The sequence below is a fragment of the Pseudonaja textilis genome, chromosome 2 (assembly GCF_049901715.1).
Source record: "Pseudonaja textilis isolate UNSWEBS1 chromosome 2, rPseTex1.2, whole genome shotgun sequence".
Taxonomy (NCBI): domain Eukaryota; kingdom Metazoa; phylum Chordata; class Lepidosauria; order Squamata; family Elapidae; genus Pseudonaja; species Pseudonaja textilis.
This window is the reverse complement of record NC_141991.1, coordinates 179,549,427-179,576,762: the sequence shown is the minus strand read 5'-3', so window position 1 is coordinate 179,576,762 and position 27,336 is coordinate 179,549,427. Positions and strand designations below refer to the sequence as shown.

At 36.5% G+C, this 27,336-nt stretch overlaps 1 protein-coding gene across 3 annotated transcripts; it reads right to left on the bottom strand.

The window, feature by feature from the left end:
* PLAA (phospholipase A2 activating protein) lies at positions 1-26,676 on the bottom strand. Of its 3 annotated transcripts, XM_087926541.1 has the most exons (16): positions 26,558-26,662; positions 26,421-26,475; positions 26,048-26,115; positions 23,961-24,154; positions 22,791-22,891; positions 22,551-22,671; positions 18,391-18,558; positions 16,628-16,763; positions 14,186-14,355; positions 11,588-11,745; positions 11,260-11,479; positions 10,344-10,412; positions 8,634-8,705; positions 6,473-6,565; positions 4,039-4,203; positions 1-704 (listed from the first exon to the last, which is right to left on the bottom strand). In XM_087926541.1, the coding sequence occupies exons 5-16, from the start codon at positions 22,803-22,805 to the stop codon at positions 139-141; spliced, it is 1,953 nt and encodes a 650-aa protein (XP_087782667.1). In that variant the 5' UTR covers positions 22,806-22,891; positions 23,961-24,154; positions 26,048-26,115; positions 26,421-26,475; positions 26,558-26,662; the 3' UTR covers positions 1-138. The 3 variants fall into 3 exon arrangements, with proteins under 3 accessions (XP_087782667.1, XP_026569209.1, XP_026569208.1); XM_026713424.2 differs by having other exon boundaries at positions 26,421-26,561; XM_026713423.2 differs by lacking the exon at positions 26,048-26,115 and having other exon boundaries at positions 26,421-26,676.
* Positions 26,677-27,336: the final 660 nt, after the last annotated feature.

The window sequence follows — 27,336 nt, the reverse complement described above, 5'->3', positions numbered from 1 at the left end:
TCAGTGCAAAAAAATTTATTCAGATCTTTTCATTTCCAGAGTTTGCCCACAATTTTTTTTTTTTGTAAAATACGAAAATGGATATCTTTGATATAGTCCTAGATTCCCAAGTGTTTTGTTTCTTTCAAAAGGAGGGGTTTACAGCAAATTAAGAACAAATCTACAGCATTCATTTACTTTAGCTGGTTCTGATACAGAGGAATACTTTTTAATTTGAGAATCGACTCCTAGGGACTTGGCTAATTGTACAGCATTTGAATCATCACTGATCAATGTCCCAAGAGCCACAAGCAGTCTAAAAATAGCTTCAAGGTCTTGCACTACCTCTATGACTGTGCTGATCACTGACAAACACTGAGCTTTGCCCTCAATGTTGTTACTCTTATGTAGACAAACAGCATAGTTTAAAGCCAACGTAGCCAGTGCAATGTGAATGTTCTTATTGCTGCTCAGCTTCAGTTCTATTGCTTGTGACATTATGGAGTCCCCCTGTGCCATCATGAGCTTTTGGCCAACTGGGTGAATAAAACAATTGCATAAAATTCGCAGAGCCAGCATCTGATTGGCTTGCTTTCCTCCAGGGTTCAGGAATTTGATGAGATGACTGCAGAACTGAAGGCCATCCTTTTCGCCACAGAAGCTTTCGTTCACGCTGGGATGCCTGATTGCTAATCGAAGAATATCTAGTGCTGGAAAGACAAAGTCTAAAAACAGAAATACAGAAGCAGTTAATGGTTTTCCTATTAAATTGTACAGAATTGTCAGTAAATTGGTAACTCTCACTATTCCAATAGCTGAGCAGAATTAACTCAGCAAAGGTTAGGAATGAAATGGTTTTCTCAGGAACACATTTCATATTCCCACTGGCAAAAAGGGAAAAATTAAACATTAGGGATCTTAAAATGAATTCATTCACAGGGACTCCATTTAGAATGTCTAGGTGGATGACCATGTTTAGGCCCAGAAGCTAAGTGGCACTAGGCCTGACTAGAAATCTATTCAGAAGTCTAGATATAAAAGGGAAGCAATGATTTGAAATATAAATGGGCGTGCACATAGCATCTCTGTTATGTAGTACCCGTACATACTCTGAATCTGGAAAGCAGTAAAGTCTTATTAGTTATATAAGAGGTATTAAGGAAACATTATGCTGTAAACTAGGCTGGAAAGTTAAGAAATATTCAATAAGAAAGCTCTGGCAAACCACTTTTGTACTGTTGCCGAGAAAATTGGGCACGTCTTCATGAAATCAGCAGGAATCACGCTCAACCTATACGAGATTTGAATTTAATAAGTAAGATTGTTGGCTAACTAGAAATTAATCTATAGATCTTTGTACTAATATCAAAGCCACAGCATTTGCAACAATGGACTGAATATAGCATATTATGAAAATCCAAATTAATCTAACCTGTCTGTAAGATGATACAGCAGTATACTAGTTCCCTGAGGATGGGCTCCAAAAGTTTGGAAGAATAAACCTTTAGTCCCAGTAACCAACTCAGATTGGTCACCAACATTATCCTGGGACATATATATTTGCCTTCATTCACTTGAAAATTAGGCAATTCTGAAAGATGGCTTAAATATGAGCTAAAAATATAGTATGGATATTGCATCATAACCCTGAGAATTTTACTGTTCCTTTCCATTCTTAAAACATTCTTCTCAAATAAATATCAGCAATGGAAAATCTGAGAATGTCATCCCACCACCAACTAATTCACCCATCTGCTCATTCTTGTCTACAGATGATGGTTATGCCTCAAGCTTTCTAAACTGTCCAACAACTGTTTGCAACAAGCAACTGTTTATAACAACAGTCACATTTTGGAAGATGGGCAGCTGCATGAATTTCCTAAGCAAATAAAACTGTTCATGAGAAGGAAGCTCCTAGAAGATAGAGCAAGCTGCAAAACTGGATACATGATTAGGCAAGAAATGGAAAGCAAACAAGCGATTCATTAAAATCACTCTTGTAAGTGAAGGCCTACATCCTAGTGGCCTTAAGGACATAACCATATAATTTTCTTGACAAAAATACAGAAATATGCCACTGCTGCTTTCTGCAGGTTTTTTTAATTTTTAATTACCCTAACCTTAGAAATCACAGGGACATGGTGGCTCAGTGGCTAAGACGCTGAGCTTCTCAATCAGAAAGGTCGCCAGTTCGGTGGTTCGAATCCCTAGCACTGCGTAATGAAATGAGCTCCCATTACTTGTCCCAGCTTCTGCCAACCTAGCAGTTTGAAAGCATGTAAAAAATGCAAGTAGAAAAATAGGATCCACTTTAGTGGGAAGGTAAGTGTTCTGTGCGTCTTCGGCATTTAAACATGACCACGGAGACGTATTCGGACAGTGCTGGCTCTTCAGCTTTGTAATGGAGATGAGCATCGCCCTCTAGAGGCAGAAGCAACTAGCACGTATGTGCGTGGGGAACCTTTACCTTTACTTTTGAAATCACAGATAAGGAAAAGGCCCCAAACAGTTTTTTTCTAAAGGAAAACAATCATGCGTTTAGTTGGTTCTAGTACATGGATTCCCCATTTTTCTTCATTGGTAGATATACCAAGAATTTTGTCAAGCAATTCTACAAAGTGGAAAGACTTAGGCAAAGACCTCCATATTCACACAGTGGCAACTATGGCATAATAATAAAGTACCTGTTTATCAGAATAGTCCAAGCAAAACACTGTGTTACAACTACCACAATTCTTAATTTCTAAGAAAGTTTATAACATTCACAATTATTTGAGAACTATAATCAAATTTTAAAAAATATGCATTATAAAAGTTTATATTGCTTCATGAGAATTCCTAAGGCAATTCACATTTCTACATAGCTTGTATTCATCATCCTCATCATCATCTGAAATGAAGATGAAACTCTATCAGAAACATATTGCTGTAGTTGCTCTAGAACGGGATTGAACGGCCCTGATGAAACCAGTTTTTGTGATTTGAGGAAGAAGGGGCTCCTGGATTTGTGGTTCCCGCTGGAGCAAAAGGTGGAAATCATGGCCAGGAGGCCCAGCTCTAACAGATACGCCAGTTACAAACCTACCTGGACAAGGAAGTCTCAGCAACTGTAACTCCTGCCTTGATCACCATGAATGGAACCTGCAAGACATCTACCCGGGGCTGCCTTTAAATACAAAGATTTGGAAGGTACGACTGGCATAGAATGTAGTGGCCAGATTTCTAATCAGGAACATCAATTATAGTAGAGTCACAATTAGCAGGATCATTTGCTAAGGATGACCAGGTCAAGTCATCTATGGAGGGCTTGCTGAAGCTTCCATTTCTGGAAAGACCAGAAGGTGTACTTTTTGGTAATTATCTGTACAATATTTAACAGCAACCCTTTGGAGGCATGCATGGCTTCTCTCCCTCAATGTTTTAGAAGGCATTTTAATCCATTCGTTTTTAATGAAAAATTGGTTCACGGTGAAGATCCTGAGAGGCCACTTTATACAATGTAACATGGATTTTAATTTTCCTTACATCTACACTGCTTAGAGTTTATATATTTAGGGCTTTCTGTAAATATTATGAATGAAGAAAGAGTTGAGAGGAAGGAGAAGACTGAAAACAATTATGATTGGATGGAGATCACATCCTCCAAAAGAGAGAACTAAGAATTTTAAATAGGAAAAAAAGCAAGGTATGAATCAGTATATGATATAGTAGAAACAAGGATGGTTTGTAAAGACAGGAAGATGTGGAGGGATAAAATGAATGGCTTTAGGGTAAAGAAGCTTTAGCTAGACTCTCTTTTCTCCTTTCTCATGCTTTCAATTTCCTTTGCATATTGTTTTTTATTCCTTTTTTATACTCTGCATAATGTTGCTTACTACAAAAGGAAAGAGCATGTTGAATATGTATGTAGCTATACAAAAAATTTCTCAACTTTAAATAAGGAGTGTACCGATCTAAGGTAAGTGTGGGATAAAAATGGCTTACTTAAAAAGGATGTATTAAGATACTGCCTTTAGTCCATATAATTTGTGAGATCTGTCCTCAACAATTACTGCATACCATTTGGCCAGTTAATCGCTTTCCACAAAGTTTTCAGCTGCTCTCGTGTGGGTGTTTCCAAGGTCACACTACACATTACAGATAGCATCTTTTCTAAAACATCAAGATCATCTTCAGTTAACTGTTGTTCTTCAGGTACATCTCCATTTAGTTCTTTCATCTTACCTGCATGGGAGATGTCAGATAATTTGAAATGAGTTTCTAGTTATTTCTACAATGCATTTAATTCCTTGTTATAAAAACACTGCATTATTTTTCTTATAACTACTGAATGGAACAAATTCAATATGGTAAAGCATTCCTTAACATCAAACTGTGTGCGTTAATTATATAAATTAATGAATTTCAGTTTATAAAACACATTTTACTAACTTTCAAAAAAAGTTTAAAAACTGAGATAGCCTAGAGCAGGGCTGTCAAACTCACGGTCTGCAAGTCAGATGTGTCACACTAAACTAGCCAGTTTAGCAAAGGGGGAAAAAGTCACGATACATTACATGACTACACTGTGACTACATGAGTTTGACACCCCTAGTCTAGAGACAACCCACCTTACTTCATCCATGCATGACTTGTTGATTTTTCCATCGTTATGTTTAAATTAGGTGTAACTTTAGTAATCTCTACATACTATAAAACTGCCCAAAAGCAATAAATTTGCTGTAGACATGGAATAGTAATATATATACAGTCTATCACCAGTTTCTAATCCAAAATAGCTTATAAATTGTCAGGTGTTATGTAGAAGCTGTAGTCCCAGGCATATTTAGCAGAGAAAATAAGATCCACTAGAACATATTTTCAAACAAATATATTTAAGATTGAAGTACAAGTGAAAAAATATGAAAAGTAATTGAAGATTTATAATTGCTTTAAGTTTGTGTTAAATATTGGTAGGAACACATGCTTTGAGTTCCCAAGTACCAGCAAAGATCTTACAAAGATCTGGACAAAATAACTGCTAATCAACACAGTCTCTACTGGGTGCCTGTCAAAAACTGAAATAAAAAGTGATTATTGAGCTAAAGTTATGACTTCTAATGCAACCCTTTCTGAAATCCTGAGTCCTTGAAAACAGCTTCATAAAACTTTGATATCAGACTTTGGTATTATGGCCTTGAGATACTTTCCTTTAGCTCAAAACTCTGGATCCATTCTTAATTTAGAAGGTCTTATGAACATTTTTGAAACTAGGAATGGTTATAAGATCAGGGAAGTAATAAATAATAGACTATTGACAGCTTTTGAAAACCAATTTTTACCATTAATATGTATACTTTCAAATATAACTTATATATCAAAACTGCCATCTAAGTTGTGATGATGCAGCAAATAGGTGCCCCACCTAAAGAAACTTGTTGTGTCAGAGAAGATATCACGAGCTGGCTAATTCAGATTTATTGGAATCCAGGATTTCAGAACACTATTTGAACACTATTTTCTGCAATAATGAATGCTGTTCATGTGGTAACATAAAATTAATTTTGATGTTTCGAGAACAAAAATGGTTTATATTGTATTGGTTAGCACATAAGAATCCATTCGATTGTAGCTTACGGCTTGCACCCTTTGGCAACTATTTCAGCTATGTGTCTAACTAAGATATTTTATTAAGAGAGACAAACTTTCAAGAATTGCAGCTCACTTTACACAGAGTGCATAGAAAACCAATTTGGTACAGTGTTTAAGGCAACAGGCTAGAAACCAGGAAACTGTGAGTCTTGTCTAAGGTAAGAAGTCTGTCTGGGTAATTTTCAGCCAATCACTCTCTTTCAGCCCAACACCCCTCAGGATTCTTGTTGTGGGGAAATCAACAGGGAGGAGTTTTAGGTAAATTTGCTGGCTTGAGTTATATGTAAAAAAAGATGGGATAAAAACTAAAAACTCTAGACAACTGATGAAGTAAGTGCAACTCACAAAAGCTTTATTCTTTGCATAAAATTTGGCAGTCAGAAAAGCTGCTGTTTGGATTTTTTTTTAACTCATATTTTTTGCCACCATAGATTAACACCGCCCTCCTCTTACGATGTCTTCAGCTATGTAAAGAGGAGAAAGCGGGCAGTGTTTTTAATGTTCAGCCTGATAACAAAAAGGTTACCCAGGAAAGATTATGCCTGATGGCTTATCAGAAAGACAAAAAAGTAAACGGAACAAATTTAGCATTATTCCAGTCCAACATTTTCTCCAATAGGAGAAAACAGAGCATTGTTGGGGAAACAGAAACTGACCTGCAATACACCTATACTTTATGAGAAGCAAATAGCAGCTTCACTCTATTAAAAACATAAATTCTGTTTCTATATTTATACTTAGGCATGTAATTAAAGTGAAGAAGTTTGTAAGTACCAAGGGATTAAAAAAATTTCAAGACTAATGTGCCAGAAAAAATGCTTTTTGCACAAATCGTTGAAGAAGTCATTACAACTATACTTACCCAGTATTAATGAAGGGTTGGCCTGATCAAATGTAACAGCTTCTTTCTTTGGAAAATAAATATTTTCAGTGTTAGCTACCACTGGTTTGGGCCCTAAAGAATAAATGTAAAAAGAAAAGGAGAAATTGCAAGCCAATTTAGCAGAGAATCAGTTTTTTTGCTGATATACTGAATGAAGAGTAAAGTACTTGATTGTCAACCACAGGGGTACTTAAAAAGTTTCTGAGCCTTTTTGAATTTTCAGTATTTCAATAAATATGACCTAAAATGTGATCTATTCTCATTTTCTCTTAAACCTAGATAAAGATAAAACTCAATTAAGCAAATGAGTCAAAAATATACTTCTTCATGGAGGAAAATTATCTAAAGTTACAGATAGTTCTCACGTTCAACTGTTCATTTAATGATGGTTCTAAGTTACAATGACCAGATTTGTGACCTATCTTTGAAGACTGTTGTACCACCTCCATGGTTATGTGACTGCAATCTGGGCAACCAGATCATCGGTTGCAGCATTCTGCAGTCACATGGTTGCGATTTGCAATCTTCACAGTTGTTTTCCAAGCAGCATCATTTGGGGATGTCTACAGGAAAATATCATGGTTATCTGTCCGTGAACTGAAGCTCAAGAGAAAGTGACTCATGCAGCAAGACAATAACCCCAAAGATACAAGTTGTATGACCAAAGGATGGTTAAATAAAAAGAAAGTTAATATTTTGGATTGTCCATGTCAAAGACCTGGCATTAATTCTATAGAAATTCTGTAGAAATGTTGTGGAAAGACATGGAATAGGCCGTTCATTTCAGGAAGCCCACCAACATCCCTGAGTTGAAGTTGTTCTGTAAGGAGGAAGGGGCTTTTAATGGATTAAAATTCCTCCAAGCCAAACTACACCAGTAGTTAATCAACAGTTATCAGAAACATTTAGTAACAATTATTGTTGGCCAAAGGAGGGATACCAGTTACTGAAATCAAAGATTCAACCACTGTTGCTATATATAAATATGTCATCTTGGACCATTTTCCTCAATCAACAATAAATCAATGAACAAATACGTTTGACCCATTTTTTTAATTGGGTTCTTTTTATTTAATTTTAAGACTTGTATAGAGAACAGGTTACATTTAGATCAAATTTAGCCAGAAATACCAAAAATTCAAAAGGGCTCACAACCTTTAAGGACCACAGTATGAATAAAATAAAAGTGACAACAAAAGCAAAATTTTTACGTAGTAAGCTTTATAAATACCACATAAAAGTTATACACCTGAAATGTAACATTTAAAAGATTAGCATGAGTGAATGCATGTGCACATCAACACATACAGACATATACTATTGTTACTGATATAGCCTAAAAATGTCAAAAGTAAGTCTATTAATTTTATTTTTATAATTTGCTTTATTTGGCACTGCCTACTACCTCTGCTCATCATACCCTGATCTGCCTACATTTGTTATAAACCTCATTTACCTGTTGTAATAGACTATGAGTTCTAGCTCCACCTTAGGTTGAAAAGCCAGCTGGATGACTTTGGGCCAGTCACTCTTTATCAGCCCAACCCACCTCACAGGATGATTGTTGTGAGTAAAACAGGAGGAAAGAATATGAGGTATGTTCACTGTCTTGAGTTTTATAAAAATATCAAAGGTGGGAAATAAACAACAATACGCTGATACATTATTAACATCCAAGATCTTGGGAAGAACTTGATGCATATGAAAGCTAATATTATCTGAAGAATTGGCAGCTGTGACTTCACACTGCTGTGAACAGTTAATAATAATGTCCCAAATTCTTTATTATGATTCACACACTGCTGCAAGAAATGTGATTTATTCAAGTTTAACATGTAATGTAAATCCGACTGCTGTGGTTTGTAAACCACCATTTATAACAATGAATGAAGCCAGTTGCACCATAATATAGGTACCCTTCTCAATATATACTTTTAAAAGGCCAATAATATTTCAAAGCCTGGAGAAACTGTAAAATAAAATATGATTTATATAAAATATGATTTATTCAGTGATAGCTTAGCAGTGGTTCTAGCTATAAAAAGTAGCCAAACAGGTAAATGGCAACAAAGGAATTGTATTCGTTGACTGTGACAAATAAGGAAGATAATTTCTTAACTGTGAAAACCTGTCCACTTACCTGGAACTGGATGAGTTCCACTTTGAGAGGTTGAAAGATCAGATGTAGCACCTGGGACATAACGACCAGTACCTTAAAAAGAAAACAACAATAACAAATAAAGGTATATTTACAAAGCTTACATAGACATTTATAGTACAAGCTTATATAGACATTCACTTTTGATAAAAAATCAAATCCATATTTCATTCTTAATATAGTCATCTGATTTTGTTGTACTTTCTAGACTATGAGTTCTAGTCGCTCTCTCAGCCCAGCTCACCTCACAGGATTGTTGTCAGGAAAATAAGAAGAGGAAGTGAGTACTAGATATAATCCCTGCCTTATTTATAAAAATAATTAAAACAGGATAAAAATAAAACAAATAATAATACCAACTGGTGGTAACTTCTGAATAATATAAGGAAGGGCCTATTGACTGATATAAATGAAAAGTACGAAGTGAAAACAAAGCAAGTAACAATAAAAAAAAGAACAGCGTCAAACAATTCTCATTCTCTTAGTTAATACTAGATTTATAGCCTAGTACAATGATGGCTAACCTTTTCAGCACCGAGTGCCCAAAGCGTGCACGCGCGCACATTCCCAAAATCCAATGTGCGCACGTGCCTTGCACGAGTCTCCCGCATATGTGCATGCGTCTCCTGCATATGCCCGTGTCTCCTGTGTATACGCCCCATCCCCATGCATACACCCCACCCCTTGCGCATGCACCCCCATGTATGCCTGGCAGACATCTAAAGACCAGCTGGCTAGCGGGAGGCACGCGGTACATGCGCGGCAGAGCTGAGCTGAGGCAATGGCTTGCATGCTCATAAGAGAGGGCTCTGCATGCCACTTGTGACATGTGTGCCATAGGTTCGCCATCACGGGCCTAGTACATCTATTGGTAGGCAAAATGACAGAAATGCCACTAGATGGCAGTCAAGAACCTAATTAAATTTAAAAGCTAAAAAAATGGCCAAGAATTTACTAAATTCTTGCAGGATCTGCGTGAGACCTCTTAAGGCTTGAGCTATTTACAAAAATAAAGCTAGTGGCTCCCACCCTTTGGAACATCGTCCTCTGGAAATCAGATTGGTTTCAGGCCCTGAAAATGTAGTTCTGCCACAGGCATGGGAAATCAGGAATGTGGTAAAACTTGTGCTGTGTTGATTATTATCGATGGATGTTAAGACTACTGCAGCTATGAATTTGGTTGCGTGGGGTTTTTTTGTTTTTATTTTTCTTATATTGTTTTAGTCTTTTATATTTTTTTTGTTTGTGAGTGGCCCAGAGAAATATATTTGAGATGGACAGCTAAATAAATTGAAATAATCAATAAATACATAATAAATATCTAAACATCATAACTGATGTACCATGTGTAATTTGTACATTTGTCTGAAAACACTGGTTCCTGCTATTTTCTATCTACATTTGTAAGCTGAATATAGGCCAATAGCATTATTCATAAATATGAGGATGAAATATAATCTATTATCTTTTTTGGCTTCAGTTAACATTAATTTGCATCTGGAGGTATAAAACACTGCTTTATTAGGATGGGTTTTAGCTGCTCAAATTGTATACATGCTTGCACACATTTGGTGGTATAACCTTTTCCTTTTTCTTATCAGGAACATTCATCTGATTCAAAATGCATGGCGTCAACACTGTGCATTTTTCATATTGTGAACCAAATTTTAGTGACTTGGAAAAGAGTCATACCTGTAAATGGATCTGTGGCAAGTCCTTCATTAGATTCTGAAGAAGAACCTGGAACATAGCGACCACTACCTGTGAAAAGATGTAACCAACAGAAGAACAAGGTCATTATCACATTGAATGAGTGATCATGTGCTACCAAGCTGGCATCCACTCTTAATGACCACACAGATAGAACAACCTTTTTTGAGATGGTCTATCCTCAACATAGCCTTTCAGACCTTCCAATGAAGCATCTTATCACTCCCTTAATTCCACCTGCTGCTGGTCATCAACTTTTTCTCATGCCAGCATCATAAACTTCACATGAGAGCAGGACTTTCACACCCAATATGTCCAAAGTATTATCTGAGGCAATCCACTGGTGTCTCAGGAGAATCCTGTATGTTTCTCATCTATGATCCAATTGTTTTAATTATCCAGTAGATTATATATATTCGTAAAGGACTTATTTTATATTAGTGAACTTTCTTTTACAATATTTTATCACCAGAAATGGAATGGCTTGCTTGCTTGGTTCAGTTGAGAACAGGGTAACATGATAAAAACACTTAATTTTCTTTTTGTTTGACCCTTGTTATGAAAAAATATAATTGAATTTTTTGACTGCTAAATTCTGACTACATGCTTTGTAGAGGCTCAGGAAGGCACATACTATTTAGTGTTGCACAAACAGTGAAATGGTTAATATCTTTGATTAAGACCAAGGAGTTTCCGTTTTAAGCCCATTTTATCTTACAAAGTTTGAGGCATCAAGTATTTTTATTTTCAAGCAGCAATAACGCTTGGCCAGGTCTTGATTGAAATTTGAACAAATGAATGCTGACTGAACATGGATGAGGCAAAAGAATGCCAGGATCTGCATTACATATAGAAAATGCTTTTTCCAGCAGTTCAAGGACATAATTTTTACCCTTACCTGTGAAAGGGTCTGAAAAGCCAGCCTCTGTGCGTCCCAGCGTTTGCCCTTTGGTGTTATCTATTATGAACTTGGCCACTTGATCCAGGAACCCAGGATTCAGGTCATTCTTTTGCAGGAAGTTGTATGCTGTCAGCCATGGATCATCAGTAATACTATATGGCAGCTTATAAGAGGGGCCACCTTCATTTACGTCAATAGTGAAAACATAGTCGTATTCCTTTCAACGGAAGTCAAAATAGAAACAGTGATTTTCCTATATTTTCCTTCAAAGCACAGAGATGATCATGCACACTGAACAATTAGTCATTTAGGAAAAATAATTTACCTTTCCTTCAAACAAAACTTTTCCAGATGTCTGCTGGGTAGCTCCAGATAAGCCAACAACATCTCCAATTTTGATCCACTTGTCTTCACTACTGCTCCATTGGTAAGCTTCAACTTTTCCATTGTCTTTAATAAGTCTCGTTTGCCCATCTCTTGTACCTTAAAATGTATAGAAAAGAACATTCACTGTATGACCTCAGAAAATAATAACCAACATGTTTTCCTGCATTAAAATGTGATAATTCTGGAAGGTTTGTCTTACCCTAAAATATATGAGTAAAAAAAAAATACTTGTTGAATTTTACAGAATGGGCCACTTGCATTGTTGGAAACTCTTACCCGCTATTGTTGTAAACATTGTAAAACATGGGTTAGAAGTTAACTGTGTAGTAATATTTTTGTGTTTTTTCCCCAGTTTTATTGAGGAACCCTCTTGAGGTCCAAAGATTATTTCAAGGGCTTTTTCTGGGGTAAAAAAAGGCTGAGAAAACCTGCTCTAAATTAAAATTTATATCTTGCGTAGTGTAGCGTAAACATGTTTCAGGGTAAAGTTTTGGTTATGCTTCTGGTACACCCACCAATAAATGTGATTTTGTACCATTAGTACTGTAGAGAATGCTGTTAATGGCACGGGTACAACTAAGTAAGTTACAACTTGTAACTTACTCTATATCCTCTTTAGAAAAACTGTTATGCGAGAGCCCTGATTGACCAAAGGCCAAATAGTTCTCAGTGTCTATGGGCCCATGCTGAAGGCCATACATGTTTTTGTAGATGCATATGGGGGTGAGGAAAGCATAGATTGGTGACAGTTTCATTTCTGAATATAAAAGGCATACCAATATTACTGCTAATTGAAACAGATAATAAATAATTGGGAAAGAACATAATTTAATAAATCACGAAAACTGGGCCACAGCGAACCATGTCGTAAATCACTAACTCGCTTAATGGCCAGTTGTAAGTCGAGGACTACCTCTATTCATGCCTCTTGATTTCCTTGACTATTTCTTATTCCTTTGCACATTGCTTACATCAAAATGGAACACTCCTTTGATTGTATGCAGATGTATGTAAGAATTCTCTCATAAGAAGTTCCAATAAAATTCACCTGATTCATCTTCCCAGAATTTAAGGCTTCTAATATAAAGTAGCATGCTTAATGCAAACATTTGATGTAATGGTTATAACAGACCCTTGATTATTCATCAACTAGAGACAGCTTTAAAAGCAAATAAATAAATATGAATGTACAAAGTGGTACACAACTAGCCAAATATAATGCATGCCTATATAATAAAATCTAGTTTGTGAAAATGTAACTGAACATGACCGATTTGAAATCAAATTGGATTTTGTGGCACATTCTCTTGTAGCAAATTGGAATTTGTATAAGAGATTCTCAGGAGTAAAAATGTCCTCATGTCTCTAATCCTACACAATTGACATGTATCACAAAATACTTCCTATTTTAAAAATGTATGTATGCAAATGCACAAATCATCTTGAATCGGTCTACATGGGGAGGGAGGAGACCATTTACTCTATTTCTGTAAACTAAAAAAATAGCAGCCAGTTATATAAATTAAAACCATTAAGGTGTATAAGCCATGCTTTACGATTTAGCTTTGTATGTGAATTGGGTTCCAATAGGTTGTTCAACACAGCACAACTCAAAACAAATTGTGGGTTTGCCACAACCTGTGAACTGAGAAATAGACTCCAAAGGATAAAGAATAAAGATGTAATTGTTTCTATTGAAACTGGTTGTGACATCTTTTAAACATTAGCTGAATAATAACTCTAACTTACTAAATAATTGCTTATATAGTAAGCAATCATGCAGCAGCAGCAGCAAAGAAACCAACAAGGCAGTAAAGAAATAAAAAGTTAAAGTTCCCAGTTTTAAATAAATACTGTATATTTAAGAAGGAATACTTTACTAGAATTAAATTGGCTCCATCAAAAATAAAGATAAGAAAAAAGAAATCAGAAAGACTAAGCAAAGCTAAATTTCAATAATAGCAGCCTTGTTATTCTTGTTTTATTTTTCTTTGCTTAAGGTTTCCAGTTTGCTGTAACTCTTGTGTATGCTGGATTATAGAGAAGCTCTCTTCCAACAAGTCGTGTACACATAATGGGAAGAATGGTATAACCATAGTTAGGCAAAAATAAAAAATAAAGCCATGATCTCATCTTCTAATAGTGTTGACAAATAATAATGACAAATCCGGTCTTACATTAATTCAGATTTTATTTCAAGGATCAAAAGTTATTTTGTTATCTGACCTTTCTTAAACTAAAGGGCTATTCTCTAAATTTTGAACTCAGCATGTGGAAAGTTACCTCTAAATGCATTCAGTTCATCACATTTCTATTTATTTTTTATTCCATCGTTCAGCACTTCACTATAGCATACACAGTGCTTCCTGTCTTTTTTTATTCCTAGATTTTAAATTGTTCTGTTGGAGATAGCATCAAAGATTGCTCATTTTTAAACAGGCAGCAAATATTTATTTAAGATTTCTAGGATGTATGTTCAAAAGTCATTAACTTTTGCTTTAACTTTTGGGGGAAGGGAAAGACAACAGTGCCATACCAGGTTCATGCAGATGTTCTCTACCAGGAAGCTCATCAGCACTGATGTCCCCTAAGTCACCAGTTTTAGAATCAATAGTTGCTTGAGAAAGCTCATTTTCGAAAGCACAAATCTCCTCCTGGCTGGCTGTGCGCTCCAAAGATTCTGTGAACACTCTGATAATTCCATCACTGAAGAAGAGTAAAAATTGTTCTGGTTATTCAACAAAGTATTTCCATCATTACTTTACCATTTACTGGTATGTTTGTGTCTAAAAGGTCCAGCTCACAAAAAAACCCATCTTAGTTTCCCCCCCTCCAATGAATTCAAAATAATGCAATGAAATATCAGAGACTGGCATATTTTAACATTTCAGTCTACTTTTTAAAGACATGGAAGGAAACATTAGATTCCATGAACACAACAATGTGTCCTAAAGTCACAAAACAATAAGATATCCTGAAGGACATCTTCAAAATTCATAAAAAAAAACTCTGTGTTAATGACTTCTTTGATTAATAGTTTGAACAGAGTGAAATTCAGAATAGCTACAATATCTCTAAGAACTTTGCTGGTTCAACTAGAGAAACTTTTTCTCCAGTATCTAAAGTTCACTACCTTTGAATATGGAGGTTCTGTTTTAAATTGAGATGATCAATGGTTATTATAGAGCTATTAATTATGTAGAGAAAAGAAAGCTAACAGGCAAGGTGTATTTTTCAAATAATAAAAGATATCAGCAGCCACTGCTTACTCCTAATTTGCTATTTAGGAATTATTGTCCACTGAAATTTCTCAGCAGTTTACAATTTAAACTAAATGAAAATCAAACTAAGTAATTAAAATAAACCTAATAAAAACAGGTAAACTACATAAAATAATTAGAGGTAACAACCACCATTTTTTTTAAAAAAATTAAACATTAGATATTGGGCCCCTGAATATGGCTTGGGGTATATTTGAAAGAACTATGGTAGGAACAGAGAAGGCCCAATGCCAAGCCATTGCTAGAAATTCTTGTGGCAAAAGTGAACAGTTCATAGAAAAGGGACATTCTCTCCAATGATTTGAAGGCTTTAAAGGCCATAATCAACATTTTGGGTTTGGGCCAGAAGCAAACTGGCCGTCTGTGTAATGCTTTAAAGCCCGTGCATAATATGGCCTCTGTGTTTCTTCCCAGACCAACCTGGCTGCTGAGCTTTGTCCTGGCGGAAGTTTCCAGCTTAGATATAGAGGCTTCCCCACATAAGAGCGCCTTACAGTTTATCAAGCCTGGCAGTTGCCAGCACACACATCACAGTTTTAACACCCTTTTCTTCCATAAAGGGACGCAGTTGGCTTATCAGCTGAAACTGATAAAAGGGATTCTGGAGGTTGCATCAATCTGGGAAACCAGAGAGCAATTTGGGTCTAGAAGCACTTCCAGGCTGCGTACCTGCTCCTTCTGGGAGAGGATAACCCCACTCACAACAGACACATTTCAACCTCTCTGGAATCATGGTCCCTCACAGGGAGCATCTCCATCTTGTTTGGATTTAATTTCAATTTATGTTATCCCTCACTCAGCACATTATTAAGAGCCACACCACTTCCTGAAGGTGTTATTGAGAAACAGATTTGGGCATCAGAAGTTTACTGGGGGCATCTGCCTCCAAACTTCCTAATGATCTTCTTTAGGAACAGCATCAAACACTTCATCTGTACATTTTATCATGGAGCCCCACTGAAGGTATGGTCCTTACCTTCATGTCATCCATTCAGTGATTACACAAAAGGGCCCCAACACCCTTAATTACTGTCCTTTTCTTACGACAGCCAGTAGCTGGATAACATCACTCCCAGGGAAGGGCTCCCAGCTGGTACTTAATTACCAACTATGAAATCCCTGCCTCAAAGTCAAGCAAGTTGCTGTCCAAGTGATGGGAGAGGTAGGAAGCTGATGTAGTCTTGGGAAAAACATGATGTGATGTCTTTTGTTTCATATGATATTTTGCTGCTAAATCTCTAACACGGCCTCTAAGGTATGTTAAACTCTCATTTAATGTGATACTGCACTTCTTTTCATATCATAAGTTCCATCCACTCCTATTGCAATACAATTGAAGCTTAAAACTTCAATTTTAGAATATTGAAAGCTTTACCATAGTGGCTGAAGTAGTAGTCATAGGGACTGAACTCTGATAAACTGTGACTCTTCTTATTTATGGCTTCTGGAAGCCAGCTCAATTGATCTCCTTAATCAAAAATGGAAATAGAAGCTTCCAATCACTTCTCACAGCCAAGCTAAATAAGAAAGAGGATAGACTGTAAACCTAACTATGCTAAGGGTCATTTCTATAACTCTGAAGTGATACAGCCAGTATTAGTAAATACAACACAGTATTTAATTACATTGTATAAAACTGATAAATACTGTTCTTGCCTAGTGCTGTTACTAATTTATCTAAATGGGTGACAAGATACCTTGCTCCAACCACAAGATCTCCATTGTCTAAAATACAGCAACACCAAACAGACTGAGCTGGAAGCCTGATAGTTTGTACACAATCTCCTTTTCTCCAGATTCGGAGTGATCGATCTTCACCAGTTGTAACAAAATCTGTAATGAGACAACAAAGCATGGCTATATAAAAGAACTCAATTTAACAGTTACATTATGTCCACACAAACATTAACATATTGCAGATGTACAATAGATAATCCCACCTTAATATTTTCTCTTTTGAAACTGTGATTTCCTACATTGCATAGAAAGGCTTACATACCACACCATTATACAACCAGAAGCATTGGTTCTCTTACAGTTAGGTTTACAGAGTGGGTATAATATGTTTGAAAGAATGACAAAATCCCTTTACCTTGCAGCAACTGTTGTGCTACATTGCACACCATATTAGAAGGGGTTCTCCGCAGCAACGGATTAAAAACAAAACTCATCGCAATGGAAGCGGCACTGCACAGAAGATGTTCTTTGGAGCCAAGCTATTAACCTGAACAAATTCAGGAAAAACTACCAAGAAATCTGACAATTAAACCACATCAAGCTTGCTTAGCCAAAAAGAAATTTGTCGGTATTGTATTGCATGAGAGCATGGGAATGAAGTATAGCACCAATTATTAGGCCTCTACTCAAATGCCTTCTTAGAGTAACCTTCAAGGACTATACTGTACTATATTATACTATACACTATACTATACTAATTATCAATAACAATGTTAACATTAGTATTGTACAACTGGTCCTTGACTTACAACCACAATTGAGCCCAATATTTCTGTTGCTAACGAAACGTTTGTTAAGTGAATTTTGCCCCATTTTACCACCTTTGTGGCCACTGTGAATCACTGCAGTTATTAAGGCAGGATCAGGGTTGTTAAGTGTAACTGACTTCCCCATTGAGTTTGCTTGTCAGAAGATCGCAAAAGGGGATCACATCACCTCAGGACATTGCAATGGTCATAAATATGAATCAATTGCCAAGCGTCTGGTTTTTGATCATGTGACCGTAATTGTTATGTGTGAAAAAATGGCCATAAGTCAGTTTTTCAGTGCAGCTGTAACTTTGAACAGTCACTAAAGGAACTGTGGTACGTTGAGGATTACCTGTAATTCTATAGTATAGAATTTTATCAATCTTACAAAGAAGAAAGAAGATGCCTGTCTATCAACAGTCACCATTAAGTTTTTGTTTATAAATAAAATAAATGGCAGCCCTTGATCTAAGGTAAATTTTTAACTCAGAAGAGGCAAACGGAAGAACTAAACAAACCCGGACAGCACACTGTGAACACTGCTAGGGCCACATGTTAAGATGATTTATGATCTCTTTATTTATTTGTAACACAGCTGGTTGAATAAATCACAATGACATCATTCACACAACATTAAATCATAATCACTGTGCTCACAAACCGCTAAACCAAAATCAAACCATATTATTACTTGGCATCATGTATTCATTCCTCAAACTCTCCCACTACAACTCTTGCTACTTCAGAGTTTGTGACGGGTGGCCAGGAATGCTCCGGCAGATAGAAGAATTCATATTACGTTAAGTAATAAACTTGAACTATTATTCTAAAGCTAGGGAAGGAACCGAGATTTTATTCAATAGTAATTCTAAACTAACAGTGAAAATAATCTAGAAAATAAAATAATGATGTTGCCATTCGTTTAAAAAGAAAGAAAAACTGGAGAGAGAGTTACTTTGCAGCCCAAGTCTTACCTTTACTTTGAGGGAAGACAGAAATGCAATATATATAATTGGTGTGGCCATAATAAATCTGAAGACATTCACCAGATGTATGCCATCTTCGAATGCTGGCATCGTTTGCACAGGAAAGAAATTCTGTTTCACTTAAAATAGCTAGGCCTCTTACACAGTCTTCGTGCCCTTTGGGAAAAAAAGGTTCAATAGATTAGAAATCCATTTCTTTGATTGCTCAAAAATTTATATTCTCCCTCTAAAAGAGCCCGTATTCAACCCTACAAAGAAGACCTGACTCAACCTCTTTTAAATGACAATAAGCAAGCTTTGCAACCAGGCTTACAGTAATTGCCACCAGTGCTCTTGCTTTCCTGGTCTGTGAGATCAGTCTTTTAAATACAGATAATGTTCATAATATACATAAAATGAATATTGCTATTCTACCTGAGTTTTCTCTGAGACCAGAAGCTAAGTTGGCACGTAAGCCGCAATTAAATGGAGAACCATATATTAATGTGTTGTGTATTCTGTATGCATCTATGTTGCAACTTAATACATGGGAAAGCATTTTCACGATACAAAATTTACGGCAGTCCTTTCAATATGGGCATTTATATATTTTCCATACATCAATATAGATTGGAGTCTCTTCATATTCAAATACCCAGCTAAAGCCACATTGGCTCATGAAAATATCAACGGCACTGGACTATTTCTAATACTTAAAGAAGCCTTGCATTAAGTTGTAAATAGCAATACCGTACACCTTTTTATTACAATAAATTAACACAGAGGAAGAAATTTTCTTGTTTCTTTCTTTTGGCAAGGAAAAACTAGTTTGAAAGTTGACAAAAACTCAAATTAGTATCAATGCTGAAAATCAGATATTAGACTATTATTGTATAGTGATTCTTTATAGGTGGCTCCCTCCTCAGAATAACCCCACATTTTTTGATATTTTGATAGAATCCAAGTATTAAGCATATAATCAAGAAAAACATATGCTTAACACACAACGTTAAGTTCAATCCATCCCTGCTGCTTTCTGTCCAAAATGTGGCAATAATAGAATAACAGAACACGCCCAAACTATAATTGGCATTTCCAACATAAAGTCAATAGTCCTTAACCATTATCAATCATACTTTGAGTTATCTAATAGAAATAAAACAAATGATTTTTGCATAGTAATCTAATACAAGATAGTAGAAAACTATTTTCATGTTATTTAAAACAACTTGTTAGCTAGTCTACCAGGGTAGGACAATTTCAATATTTGACAGGTTGCAAATAACTAATTACTATCATCAACTTCTTCCAACTTCCTATAAAAGGCATTACTGCCTTAGGGAGATTTTTTTTGCCGGCCACTAGGGAACTTCTAAAGCAGCAATAACAGCTTGAACCAAACAGACTAAATAACAAAGTGATCAAACTGAATAAACCACCAAGAAGTATTCTTCAGTAATTAAACTTTTTTTTTAAAGGAAAAGATTTAAAAATAGTTTTCTTCAGCATTCCTTGTCAGAATCCTGTTTACCGGTTACATTGATAAGGGATATCGATTAAGCTACATAAGAGGCAAATCAGAATTTTAAACTACAGGTACTGAATGCAAACTAACTCACAATAGGATGGTTAAAGGACCTTCCATGCATCACTGCAAGGAAATATTTTAAATTTATCTTTAAATTTTATGACATATAGTATGTCTTACATGTTATTTGTGATGCTTCAGACACGAATAACAAAAAAACAAACTGCAAGGGAAAACAATAGTTCTTCTTTTCCCTCTGTGGTCATATAAAAATGTGAGAATTAATAGCTCTCTCACTGCATACTTTTCCATAGCCTTTCGCCAGCAATCTAATGCAAAATACAGAAAGGAACAGTAATCTTCCCCTTACAATCCTGCCCAAAAACGCAGGATATAAAATTAGCTCAATTAGCTCAGAAACTGGGGTGTCCCATTGATTTAAGCTCCATACTGGTAGCCCTCAATTTACAACAACTGGAACCAGAATTTTTGTTGTTAAGACCTTTTGTTAAGCAAGACCTTAACATGACCTTTTTTTTGCCATGGTTTTTAGGCAAATCACTATAATTGTTATGTGAATTGTGTCATTAAGTGAATCCTGCTATCCCGCATTGACTTTGCTTGTTGGATGCAGGTTGAGAAGATTGCAAATGGCAGCCACCTGACGCTGGGACACTGCAACTGCCATAAACACATGCTGGTTGCTAAGCACTTGAACTTTAATCATGTGATGGTGGGGATGCTGCAACAATCATTAAGTGGGAGGACTGGTTGTAAAGCCCCCCTTTTTTTTCCAGTGCTGTTGTAATTTTAATTGGTCACTAAATAGTTGCAAATCAAGGACTACTTGTATTTGAGCCAAATATCTGATTTCAATATGCCTAACTGGTCAAGTGAACGTTCATTTCTTCTCATCCATTTCCCTATGATTATCCAAAAAATCCTACCACCTGGGACCTGGGAAGCATGTCTTTTCCGTGGTTGTGCCACCTTATCAACAGCAATTGTCCTGCAATTTGGCAGCCCATTTCTCTTAGCCTTTAGGTCAGGAAGACCATCCAGACTTGGCTTTTTACTCAGGCGATGGGATGGGATGGGAAGAATGAACTAAGGATAACTGAACTTTGCTACAGGGCATCCTAAGAGGGTGATTAAGGTGCAGACCCCAAAGGTAGTTTTTCAACAGATAACTGGACTTTCTGGGTTTTCTCTGAAGGTGTTTTGCTTCTCATCCAAGAAGCTTCTGAATCCAAGCACTGAAGAAGCTTCTTGGATGACAAGCGAAAACATCTTCAAAGAAAAAAACAGAAAGTTCAGTTGCCCCTTGAAAAAAAGCACCTTTGGGACAACCATGAACTGGATGACAGAGAATCTCCAGAGACATGAAGATGCAGAGGTTGGGTTTTTTTTTAGGGGGAGGGGGTTATCGTTTTACTGCTTTATGATTTATAGTCACTAGTTTTATTGCTGCTATGAACGAACCAGAGTCGATTGGTAACATAAACAGCCATACCCATTATTTTAAAAAATGGCTTTCTCCACCATACATTGACTTTCATTTCTTTCTGTTAAACATCCTGTATGATGCCAACTGCCTCCCCACCCAGCATGGAGAAGGAGGCTTAAACTGATCAATTTTAGAAAGGAAGGTGTTAAATTTTAATATCTGAGACTTTTCCATAATGAAGCATCGGTCACAGGAAACTTTGCTAATAGAATTAGATAATAGAATAATTTTGCCTGTTGCTGGGGTGTCAGGCCCATATCTGCACAAAACAGAGATTTCAAACATGAATAATTGTCATTCTAGTGGCAAAGTCCAACACGAAATATCCTTCCACAATAGTAGAAAGGGCCAGAAATCCTTGCATGTCTTTAGATTCTAACCAAACCTGTTTATTTGTTTTCAATAAAATTCCAAACTTTTTAAAAAATCATTTTTCCCAAATGTGCATACAGATTTCTGCTACATACAATTTGATTTCCCTGGGCCTGTTAGTTTACAATAGCTTACAATATTTTTGTTAAGCTAGTTATTCCAAGGAAAAACATTTTTTTCTAGTGCCTGTCACCTATTTTAACACTTTCCTATTCTCTGTTCTAACAGTGTATTAACAAACAATACATGAATTGCAAATAAGCTTATTCAGACAGTAGGCTAACTACATTCAATGGAAATGTTATCCTCATATGAAAGGACTCAGAAGTGAATTTTTGGGTTAAGCTCACTAACATGAGAAGATACTTTGTTTAATGTTAAACTTTCTTAGACTTTTTTCTGTAAATCTAACTCAATGCTATCAATTCACTTATCAATCAAATGGATCCAATTATTTTCTTGCATGTTATTCATTAAATGTAAAAAGCTTTTTTGATTTACAGTGCATGTACTGTAAAATCAAACGTTGATATACTAGTAGTTAAAAGTCTGAACTGAAAAACAGTATTTCTCAAGAATATAGTAAACAAAAGCTGAACCAGGCTAGCAAAATAAAATATTCTGATGCTTGTTTTTTTTAACAAAACAAGATTTTTCCTTTCTGTATCTCAACATACAGGGTAGGGAAGAGTATCCATTTTTGCATAAAAAAAGAAGTTTCTCACAATTTTGTATTTAAAAACTGTACAGGCAATTACCTACCAGTAAATGTTCTCTCGCATCTACCTGCCTTCCACAGTTTAATAGTTTTATCAGCTGAACCAGTCAACATCAAACCTTGTTCAGGTAGTATCTTCACAGCCCAGACTGCTGCAGTGTGGCCCTATAAAAAAAGGATATTTTCTCTGCCAGAGCCCATCTGTGTTTTCTGAAGCGTGCACATACCAACACACACACACGTTATCTGTTGGTTCACTAATGGCAGTAAAACAGCTTCCATACCTGTAATGTCATCATGCATTTATCATTCAACCAGATTTTTGCTGTAGTGTCCCATGAGCCACTAAGAAGGGTGCCAAATTTCCCAGAGGAGAGGCTGCAAACTAGAAAAGAAAACAAAATTAGCATTGTCGAACTTCAAAATAGTGCTGATAGTGCTGATATGCTAGCAATCAGGAACAACTTAGATGTAGCTTTTCAGATAACTACTGCAATTCTAAAGATACATCAGAACAAAATCCCATATTCTGATTTCATAATTATTTCATTTATGAAGTAGCAATAAAAATTATGCTAAACAATCAAGGAAACCACAGCCAAAATAAACACCTAAACAAGCAACATCCTTTCCATACAGGTATTAACACTCTTTTAGTTTCCCCTGGCCTCAATTTTTTTATCACTCTTTCTCTCATTCCTACAAAGTACTGAATTCAAACTGCCTTTTTCCTTTCCTTCAACATGTTGCTCTGGATTTCTCTAAGTAGAATTGTAAAATTAAAATATTTTAATAAACAACAATACAGTAAAGCCTCTGGTCACGAATGCTTCTGACCACGACCAAATCAGGTTCCTTTCAAAAAAATTCACAAGATGATTTTTCATGGCCAATTTCTCCTTCCGTACCATTTTTTTTTTTTTTGTAAGGGCGAAATTTCCAAAATTAGGTTCGGATCATGACCAAATCGGGTTGCAACCAAAGTTATGGAATGAATTATGATTGTGACCAGAGATTCTACTGTATTTTATTTAAAGATGCACTGCATCGTGATAGAGTTTATGATCATAGGTACAATACAGTATCAATATAATATTGTTGATTTAGCCATTCCCTATATATTTGCCCTTTTTACAAGGCTAGATTGACAAATGTGAAATCATCTATAAAACTATAGATATTAATATAAAATTTTGTACAAAGTACAAATTAATACTGACTTGCATAGATATTTAGCTTTATTCAACTCAGAGCATAATAAAATATGGCTGGCCCATTCATAATATCCTGCCAAATGAATCATTAATTTGGAATATGACAAAGTGACATACATTTAAATATTTCTCCTAACAAAATATGTCTATCTATATATAACAGCTAAGATACCTTATGCCCTTTTACTGGAAATTACACGTAAATTGCTTAATTGTATAGTTAAAACAGATTTTTCTTACCTGTGTTTTTATGACCTTTAAGGACATACAGTGGTGTAGGCTTGTCCAAAGTGAAGATACAAATATTGTTGTCATTACCACCAGTAGCAATTAATCCACGGGGGTAAAGGTCACTTGGAGGGATGACACACACACAAGAAACAAAATTGGAATGGCCGGTCAAGCAGTGTATTTCATGAAATCCTGTGTTTGGACTAAAAATAAATACCAAATTTACAACCAAAATCATATCAACAACTCAAATAAAACTTCTAGGTGTTAATATACTAAAGAATTTGAGAAAACTTTTGAGATAGAAAATTAAAATACAGTATACTTTATTAATGTCATAGTTCTTATTTTCTCTACAAAGACTGAGTTTTTGCTAAAAAATAAAAAAATAACTGCGTTGACTAAAATGTTTCATTTCAACAAGATCAGAATGTTAAAAATGTTTAAAATAGTGATCCTTTATCCACAAAACTCTAATTCATGTTGAAAAAAATCCCTGATTCTTTGTAAATCCTAACTCTTCTGGAATACATTTGAAATGGAAATAATCTAGAACAGGTGTCAAACTCGCGGCATCACATTGCCATCATGTGACATGACGTGGCGTTTTTTCCTTTCATGGAGCTGGGGTGGGAGTAGCCTGCATGTGACGTATCTGGGCCGCCAGTTTGACACCTCTGATCTAAAAGAGTAAACAGATGAACGTCGGATTTAATTTGTTATTTTTTAAATGAGCTATGGCATCCCCAGGATTTTCAATTAAGTTCCAGCCAGAGATAAAGATGTACCAGAGGTAAAGTCCTCGACTTACAACAATTAAACCCAACATTTCCTCTATTAAGCAAGACAGGTGAATTTTACTACCTTTCTTATCATATTTAAGTAAATCACTACAATTGTTAAATTAGTAACATTGTTATTAAGTGAATCCGACTTCCTCATTTACTTCACTTGTCAGGTGGTCATAAAGATGGTCAACTGACCCAGGGACACTGCAACCATCATAAATACACGCCAGTTGCCAAGCGGCTGAATTTTGATCATGTGACCATGGGGACATGCAGCAGTTATGTGAAAAATGGTTATAAGTCCCTTTGTTCAGTGCTGTTGTAACTTTGAACGGTCACTAAATGAATGGCTATAAGTCAAGGACTAACTGTACGACAGGCTTGATTTCTAATTGTTCAATAAATTCATTTAAGCTGAAAGCATTATCCCATTCACTGGAAGACAAAGAGGAAACAAATGCACCAAACTAAGGTGTGAAGGAAAAGGAAACATGCACTTTATTGCAAATAATTCATTTGCAATTCTATATAGAATTATATATTGCAAATAATTCAGTGATTTAACATCCTGAAGAATTTATTCTTCAGGGGAACTATTATAATACAAACCACAAGCACCTAATTTAAACTGTATAAGCTGAAACATCCTTTTTTTCACTTCCTTAACCACCATACTTTCCATTTCTCCAATGGCACAATGTTTCTATTTCTCCAATGAATACATCAAATAACTACTACTCAGGCCTTTCATACCTAGTCCTAACTCATTCACAGTATTACTCTGAAACAGTATTACTACTATACTTTAAAAAAAAAGGACTTCAGTGCTTACAACAGCAATAATATATTTAAGCAAGCAGTTTGGGAAAATATTTGAGAATAATTTCTAATAATGAATTTATACTGACGGTGCCTATAACATGACACTGTATTTTTGTTGTAGATTTGTAAGACATCCTGGGGCAGGCATTATAAATTTCAGAAGATGTTATATTACAACATATAAAAGTTCTGTCTTCCGCTACAAAAGCCAGATTTGGTGCTGCTTCTGGCTGAAATCGAACATGCTGCTACATCAGTCAATTTCTTTTGGTGCGTTCACCAGAGGCTGAAAACACTGGTTTCTATTTCCATAAAGCCAGATGACACATTATTTGCTGGGACTATCTATATGTGCACAACAGATGAGCATCTACACAATTTTTTTTTTTTGCTTTTTTGGTGTTTTAAACACTACAGCCCCGTTTACAAAGACAGGTAAAGCACTATCCTCCTGGTTTCAGGACCTCAATTCTCAGAAGCACCTACCAATTATTATGCTGGCTAGGTCTGATGAGAGCTGTAGTTCAAACTATCTGGGACCATCAACCTCTGATCTAGTAAAACAGGAAAAAGTAGTAATTTGGACAGATTTTCAGCCAAGACTTATTGCCCTAACCGGCCAATTGCTCCAACTCCCCTTCCGATTTCCCTCCCCAATGGATCGAGTCACAGCTATGCCATTTCAGAAGGAGGGAGGTGAAAAAAGCCCATCAGATCTCACAATGCACGCGAAAAGCTGGTAAGGCAAGAGCGCCCCCAGACCTTATAGGACGTCTTTAATCCCCCGCACACACACACGCACACACACACACACCGGCACCTTCTTAGGCTTCCCCCTCTCAATTACTACCGTACTAACCTGTTCGGAGCCCAGACACGCGCCGTCCGGTCTCGGGATACGGACACGAACGACCCTGTCGGGAAGAGGCAGCAGCTGAGGCCCCGGACGTCCAGCTCGTGCCCAACCAGGGAGCAGCGGAGCCGGTAAATACCTACCGGGGTGGCCATCCCGCCCGCACTCAGGTATTATGTACACTGACACAGCACCAGCAGCGCCCGTCACCACACCCGCTCCTCTTCCTCTTCCCACCCACTTTCTGCGCCGCCCCTGGTATGACGTCAGCGCCAAGCGCCGGAAAAAACGCCGACGAACCACAGTTCTCTGCGGCGAGAAACAAATGAGAACTACATATCCCGAGACGCCTTAGAGCTCAGCGGAAGGAGATGTCTATGGAGGTTGTCGGTCATCAGGTCATGGCTGTCCCAAAGGTGCTTTTTCTAAAGAGGAAACTGGACTTTCTGGTTCTTCCCTGAAGACGTTTCACCTCTCGAAATGTTTTCAGGGAAGCACCAGAAAGTCCAGTTGCTTCTTGAGAAAAAGCACCTTTGGGACAACGGAAGGAGACCTACCTAGAACTAAGCAGCGGGAGTGAGGTCCCCTAGCTTTTTTGTTGCCGGGGTGGGGGCGGTCTTGCATTTAACATTCGTTGTATATCCCAAAGGTGCTTTTTCAGGAAGCAACTGGACTTTCTTTTTTTTTTTCATTTGAAGACGTTTAGCTTCTCATACAAGAAGCTTCTTCAGCTCTGACAGGATAGTGGGGAATAGAAGGGTTTATATTCTTTGCAGACAGCTGGTCCTTTGCCTCCTTTTAGAGGATCATTGAAGCACTTGGAGGTTTATCTGGGTCCTCGGGGTCACCTAAGTAGTGTTCCTGGTTCCTGTACTCTGCAATTTTTTTCCCTCTGAAAATCCATTCCTACTCCCACACCCTT